The 7,718-nt window shown below is 45.3% G+C and overlaps 1 protein-coding gene across 5 annotated transcripts in view; it reads right to left on the bottom strand.

Annotated features, from left to right (window-relative positions):
• The window catches only part of tbc1d12a (TBC1 domain family, member 12a), a 14,545-nt gene extending 7,232 nt beyond the window's left edge, over positions 1-7,313 (bottom strand). For 4 of the 5 annotated variants that reach the window (XM_060933204.1, XM_060933208.1, XM_060933206.1 and 1 more), the window contains exons 1-5: positions 5,015-7,313; positions 3,197-3,308; positions 1,801-1,877; positions 1,500-1,582; positions 1,112-1,229 (exon numbers count right to left, since the gene is read on the bottom strand). In XM_060933204.1, coding sequence (XP_060789187.1) covers positions 1,112-1,229; positions 1,500-1,582; positions 1,801-1,877; positions 3,197-3,308; positions 5,015-7,071 — 2,447 coding nt within the window. In that variant the 5' untranslated portion in view covers positions 7,072-7,313. Of the gene's footprint in view, positions 1-1,111; positions 1,230-1,499; positions 1,583-1,800; positions 1,878-3,196; positions 3,309-4,967 lie in introns of all 5 variants that reach the window. The other variant, XM_060933209.1, reaches the window with a different exon arrangement.
• Positions 7,314-7,718: the final 405 nt, after the last annotated feature.

Genomic DNA, 7,718 nt, shown 5'->3' with positions numbered 1-7,718 from the left:
TTAGAAAGTAGCTCACATCAGACTGCTTAGTGCTGTCCGATTCTGCACTCTGATTGGTCAGAAGGTGTTGATTAATTCTCTAGAACAGCAGCTCTGACGACAGCACAGGTTTATATTAATGCACTGTTGGGAGGTTGCTGAGGTACAAGAGGAATAAAACACTTGGGGACACGCTGTTAGAGGGAAATAATCAACAAAAAAATAAACACTCCGTCACTCAGTGATTTAGTTTACAGACACCAGATAAACGAGCGCACTCACACGTTCCCCCAGATAAATAAACGAGCGCACTCACACGTTCCCCCAGATAAATAAACGAGCGCACTCACACGTTCCCCCAGATAAATAAACGAGCGCACTCACACGTTCCCCCAGATAAATAAACGAGCGCACTCACACGTTCCCCCAGATAAATAAACGAGCGCACTCACACGTTCCCCCAGATAAATAAACGAGCGCACTCACACGTTCCCCCAGATAAATAAACGAGCGCACTCACACGTTCCCCCAGATAAATAAACGAGCGCACTCACACGTTCCCCCAGATAAATAAACGAGCGCACTCACACGTTCCCCCAGATAAATAAACGAGCGCACTCACACGTTCCCCCAGATAAATAAACGAGCGCACTCACACGTTCCCCCAGATAAATAAACGAGCGCACTCACACGTTCCCCCAGATAAATAAACGAGCGCACTCACACGTTCCCCCAGATAAATAAACGAGCGCACTCACACGTTCCCCCAGATAAATAAACGAGCGCACTCACACGTTCCCCCAGATAAATAAACGAGCGCACTCACACGTTCCCCCAGATAAATAAACGAGCGCACTCACACGTTCCCCCAGATAAATAAACGAGCGCACTCACACGTTCCCCCAGATAAATAAACGAGCGCACTCACACGTTCCCCCAGATAAATAAACGAGCGCACTCACACGTTCCCCCAGATAAATAAACGAGCGCACTCACACGTTCCCCCAGATAAATAAACGAGCGCACTCACACGTTCCCCCAGATAAATAAACGAGCGCACTCACACGTTCCCCCAGATAAATAAACGAGCGCACTCACACGTTCCCCCAGATAAATAAACGAGCGCACTCACACGTTCCCCCAGTTGGGCAGGATCTCCGTGTTCCAGATGACCACAGCACGAGCGATGCTCTCCTCCTGCCGGTGTCTCTCCTTCATCTGCTTCTTTTTCCGCTGAGCCTCTTTCAGCTCTGAGCACGGACGAGAGGAGGGAGGGAGGGAGGGAAATCAGAATCACAACACAGTCTACTCCAACCATCACACTAATACAAACTGAGGAAAGGAAATGAGAAGCTCGGAACCACAAGGCTGACTCTTCTCATTCCTGTACATTCTGGGTTTGTGGTGTGAGACACTGCCCCTAGTGGACGTGCTCATGTTCCAGAGGCGTGTCCTGATGGGGCGGTGTGAGACAGTGTGGAGTGTGTAGAGTCCAGACAGCGGGAGTGGCGTGTCCTCACCCCTCCTCTTGGCTCCTGCCATCATCTCACTGTACTGCTGTCTGTGTCTCTGAGCTTCCTCCTCACACTTTGCCGGCAGGTTCCTGAGGCACACACACACACACACACACACACACACACACACACACACACACACACACGACAGCGCCGCAACATTACTGTGGAGTTCGGCCCAGTTTTCTTCTCTGTTTGTTTTGTGACTCGCTGTTTTATGGCAGTAAACACTTTGGGTTAATTTCACTGAAAATGTTTAATATTTATAAAGTTAAAAAAAAAAGTTTCAGGTGTAAAGGAGTCTTACGCAGGTCTGTCCTCCAGAATGAGGCCCGTCGTGGAGAGAGGCTCAAACTCCAGTTTCCTATGTCTCACTGTCTCAGTCTGGGAGGAGAAACACACACACACACACACACACACACACAGATATTTTGAGTGTATTTTTAACACTGTGTCTGGTTATAATTCCGTGTTTTCAGGATGAGGAATGTCCCGAAGTGTGCTGAGGTCACATCCCTGTGGTTCGATCATCAGGTGTGACTCCAACTGTGTAAACACATCATCGCCTCCATCACGTCAGAGTTACAGGGCGTTCACTGTTTATATTTTTGTTTAGGGCGTGGTCATGTGCTGAGGCTGCCAGCTTGTGCGTGTCATATTCAATGATTATACACGTTTACACTAATCAACCTTTTCATTAGATTTAATGCCTGTAGTTACATTAATGACGTCTCCATCCTCATTAATAACACACGAGCCATGAATATACACAGACCTGCAGAGTCACAGACGCTAAAACACAACGACAGAGAGCGAGGAACATGATGAACAAATCAGTAATACAATAAACCGGCATTTAATATTCATAATGCTCTTATTATAAACATTTCAAAATATTTATCGAGTGTGTGTGCTTCCAAAACATCCTCATTCTGGACAAAGGTAACGAGACCACTCTTTAATTCTGTTCTGTTCATTTTAGAGATTTAAAAATAAAACAAACAAAAAAGCTTTCTGAATGATGAGCGCTCTCTCTCGGTGTGTGTGTGTGTGTGTGTGTGTGTGTGTGGAATACAGAGAGACACCTGTGGACTGCGTGGAGTGATTCAGAATCCAAGTGGGTTGCAGAAGCACAAAGCCCCCAACACACGCTCATATTAACATTCATATTCAGGTTAAAAGTTCATTTTAATATTACATTTCAAACTAATGATAATGTTAATGTTCAGGTTAATCTTAATTATATTAAAGTTTATCATATAAACATTAAGCCATGACCTAAAGATTAGTGTGTGTGTGTGTGTGTGTGTGTGTGTGTGTGTGTGTGTGTGTGTGTGTGTGTGTGTTCACATCCCCAGATGGGTGAAATGCAGAGGAAGGGTTTCACTGTGCTCTAATGTACATGTGATGAATAAAGGCTGAAATTCCTCCCAAAAACCCATTAATGTTCATATTATTGCTCATGTATGTGGTGTGTGTTGGGTGAGCTTCAGTCCAGACACTCACTCACACCTGTATGAAAGTAAAATATGCGCACACACACACACACACACACACACACACACCTCTCTTCTCATCCCCACACCCTGTGGCCCTTTCTGGAGCTCACACCCCGACTCTCAGATCCACATCACCTCCATAAACCCACAGCACCATGACGTCCCTCGATCCCTCGGTGTGCTCCAGCCCCTGTGCCTCCTCACCTGCTGCGGGATTCCGGAGTCTTTCCCGTTTCCTCTGGGAGACATTTTCCCAAATAATCTCCACCCGGATGCAGCTGCCGTGGCCTTCGACTCTTTCCAGGAAAACAGACTTCTGTGGAGACGGAGATGAGAAACAGAAACTCAACACACCCATGAAACACTGAGGTGTGTTCTACACCTGCTCAACATCTCACAGCGCTGTCACGCTCCGTGCTCTGATTGGTCAGAAAGAGTTGATTAATGTTCTATAACAGCAGCTCTAACAGTACTGCAGCCGATCCACACAGGTTTATAGACATTAATCTACCGGTACTCGCTCCAATACGTTATAATTTATACTGATACACTCCGTTACACACACACACACACACACACACTTCCACAGTGAAAGATGTCATGAAATTGATTCATGAGCCACGTATCGCCATAGTAACAGCCACTTCTCTGATTGGTGGGTGTGGCTCAAGCACTGAAAGAAGACTAGCTACATTAGCGTCGTCACTTCAGGTTAAAATTTCACTTTCTTTTGATAAATTAAGTTTATTTTAAATTAAAGATGCCCAACATTAAGGTGTGGCTGAAGGTTTTGAATACTACACCACTCAAGTGTTTGTTATTAATATCACAGACCACTGATCTAATCTACACACTAAAAAACACAATACAGGAAGTTTCACACACACACACACACACACGTCAACCTGCAAACCAGGAAGTAATGAGTAATATTATACACAACCCCTACAGGAAGTGAAGATTCAGATTAGATTCAGAATTAATCAGATAAGAGGTGAACATGACCCGTTAATAACCACAGATTGCTGCTTTAAAACCACAGAGCTGTGAAAGTGAAACCTGTTTCTATATTCACTCAGTTTAAATAAATGTTGTGCTGCTTTCTCCTCTTCAACTAAAATCTTTTTTTTTTAAAAATGAGAACTATAACCTAAAGCATCAGTTACACATCATTTATACACATGTATGTTAATTAAATCATTAATAATCAAATATTCAACTTTTAATTTAAGCAGTATTTTTTAATATATATATATATATATATATATATATATATATATATATATATATATATATATATCTTTATTTACTGTTGCATTTGTGGCTTGAACTTAATATTTTTGAAATTGTCATTATTATTATTATTATTATTATTATTAGTAGTAGTAGTGACATTTTTATTAGAAATTTTATATATTTAAAAATTGTTACTTTATACATTACTGTTGTATTTGTGCCCTGATTTTATCACTTTGTTTTATTGTTTATTCCACACCTTTTTATTGCTGTATTATTTTACTTTTAATATTTTATTGCTGCATTTTTTCCTGATATTAGAACTAACAATTATAAATATTTATTGAAAAAACAATGAACCTATTTTGTGTTTATTGCCATGTTTCTTTTGTTATAGCTTTGATTGTCATGAATTTATTGAAATTGTTATATATTTATACATAACACAATAATAATAATAATAATAATAATAAATTATTATTATTGCCATGTGATTTATCCTGAAAGTGAGATTTTTTTTTTATTCTGCTGAACTGTGATTCTATAATATTGTTTTAATTGTTTGAATATTTCATTTTAAATAAAACGACGGTCCGTTAACACCAGGCCGACCCGTAAGAACGGGAAACGTAACAACAGCTGTTTTAAAGAAGGATTTGAGGAAATATTTAAGGTTTCACTCCTGATTTCTCGTTTTTTCCCCCACTAGAGCTGCGAGACTCAAAGTTTCTATACTCACACGTTATTTTTGATTGCTGATGTAATTGTCGCGCCTTTTGTTCGTACCTCGTGAGGAAATCAGTGAAACCGGGCCTCCTGTTCACCGTCTGCTCGGCTGAAGGTTCAGGATCGACACGTTTGCTCTTCTGGAGTTTATCAGGAGCGCTCCGTCGCCGGCCGAGCTCCACGCTGTTCATAATAACATCCATGTCTCCATCATCTACGAAATAACCAGCGTCGTCATCGTTCAAGGGGGTGGAGTCACAGCTCCATGACACCACCTTCCCCGGCCCGAGGTTAGTCCTCAGAGTCCGCGGTCTCGCCACACCAACACCGTCGCTAAAGTCTACACTGTAGTCTGGTCGCGGTTCAATCTCCTGGTTGCTCACATCTTCATTAACGTTAGCTAGAGAAAGTTTTGAGAAGTCCGAGATGGTTTTGGGTCCAAGATCTGAGGTGCTTCTCAATTCCTGTTGCCGTTCTGTGGTGCTCCACGGCTCCCTGATGGAATAAACAGGGATGGAGGAGGTTCTTGAAATGGTTCTTTGGTTTATAACCAAATATCCACAATTTCCCACCCGGACACCTTTGTCTAGAGCTTTGCTTGTAAACGTTCCTTCACACTGAATTCTGTCCATCTGTAATTTGTCACAGTTCACGTCTCCGTTGGGTATTTTCATCTCTAATTCCGTATGCCAGGAACTCGGACACGTCCCGACACAAACCCGTGGACAGTCTGGATTTTCCCTGATCGCAAACTTGGCTTTCATCGCATCGTTTCCCAGATGGAGATTCCCAGAAACCTGATCCCGAGGTGACGCGCCGTCCACAAGCAGCAGCGTGTCGGTGGGTCCAGCTTCGACTTGGCTCACAGCGCTTTCCCTCAAACTTGTGGGATCTCCACTGAAGGTTGCTGCTGTTTTGACATCTGATGTATTTACGTTTCCACATGTGGTCAGGCTCCCACTGATTCCAGCTACAACTGGGCCAGGACTGGTTTTCCTGGTACACGCTGTTTCTCCAGATGTAGACAAACTAGCACTGGTTCCTCCAACATCCACCATTTCATGAGTTACACTTGGACTAGCGTCGGTTTCACCAGTTTGTGAAGTTTCCTCTGCGACAGCCGAGCTGACCTGGGTGCATCTGGAAACGTCCGTTTCCCCAAATGCAGGCAAACTGGTTCCGCAAACAGTCCCCCTGATACTTACCGTTTCTTGAGATACAGCACTGGATTCCCTGGGGCCTGATGTTTCTACTAAAGCAACTGGACTGACATGGGCCCAGCCCGTTATTTCTCCAGATGTTGTCTGATTACCACTGGTTTTCCCGGTACTGATGATTTCTCCAATCACAGCTGGATGGCCATGAAATTCCCAGATATTTGCACGTTCTCCATCTGATGTGGTTCCGGGTCGAGATGCCGTCAGACCGCCATCGGTTTCACTCGCAGTTATATCCCAGCTTGTGTTGGCTCCTCGATCACCTGATATTTCTGCAGATGTGGTTTGATTGCCACTGGATTCTCCAATCACAAATGTATTGACACGGAATTCCCAAACATCTGCATCTAACGTGTTTGTGTGTCCAGATGCAGTCAGGGGACCATCATGTCCATGAGCGCAAGCTGCTTCGCCAGATACGAACCGTCTGGAGTGGTTTCGTCGAGTATCTGATGTTTCTCCAGATGTGATCAGATTGGTTCCGCCACCGGCATGGAATCCGAAAAGATCCACCCCTTCTTCCCCGTTTGCTGAGTTTCGGAGTCCCGATGCTGTCAGGTGAACACCGGAACAACCGAGAGCTCTGTGCTGACTGAGGTTGGGACCGGTTTCTCCACCTGGCGTCCTGATGTGTCCAGATGTGCCTGGTTTGGATTCCCCATCCTCTGGTTGCAGACTCAGCTCAACCCCACCGTCAGGTTCTGGAAACCCGTTGAGCTCGGTTCCCCCGGAAGTGACCCGGACTCCCGCTGAGTGCTGGGCGGATGTGGGCGGGGCCTGAAACCCGCGGTTCCTGTGGGAACTCTGAGGAGCTGCTTTAGACCCTGCGGCTCGGTTGTCACCGACATCCAGAGCGAAAGACAGGACGAGCTCGGTACCGTCCTCTCGGTCCATCTCCATCACGGTCCGAACCCGGAAGCGCAAATACAGGACATGCGCGTGACCGCCGGCCGCCTGTGAGGATTAACCCGCTTTATGTCTCCGTTTCCGCCGCGGGGGCTCATTTTACACCCCACACACACACACACACACACACAGGCTCAGCGGAACAGCTCGCCGCTTTCCTGCTTCACCTCGCGGAAGCGGAAATACTCCGCGGAAACCGAAGCCGCGGCTGATGACCGACCGACCGCGCGCGCCCCCTCTCCGCCCACGCCCCCTCTCCGCCCACTGCAGCTTCGCTCCACCGCGCGCGCTAACACACACGCGCCATTTTGAATGGAGCGACGCCGGCGGCTGAGTTCACAATCGCGTCCTGACTCCCTACACACGCGCACTAGCGAGGGAACAAATGACTGCCGCTCTCGGCCCTACGTAGTGCACGTTTTATCAAACAGCGCTCCATTAGGGATTCAGCCCGAGCGGCTCTTCTGCACAGCAAACACACACGGAGAGGACATGAGGAGAATTAAAGCGACATCTATTGGTTAGGGAGAGAAATTACACAAATATATTTAATTAATAATCAATAATAAGTAACGAATCGATATTCTACAGCAAACTACATTTTAACTTTTGTATAATGTTTTTTTTATATTTAAATTGGT

The sequence above is a fragment of the Neoarius graeffei genome, chromosome 11, assembly GCF_027579695.1.
Source record: "Neoarius graeffei isolate fNeoGra1 chromosome 11, fNeoGra1.pri, whole genome shotgun sequence".
NCBI classification, from domain to species: Eukaryota; Metazoa; Chordata; class Actinopteri; order Siluriformes; family Ariidae; genus Neoarius; species Neoarius graeffei.
Note: the sequence above shows the minus strand (reverse complement) of the source record. Positions and strands in the feature narration are given on the sequence as shown.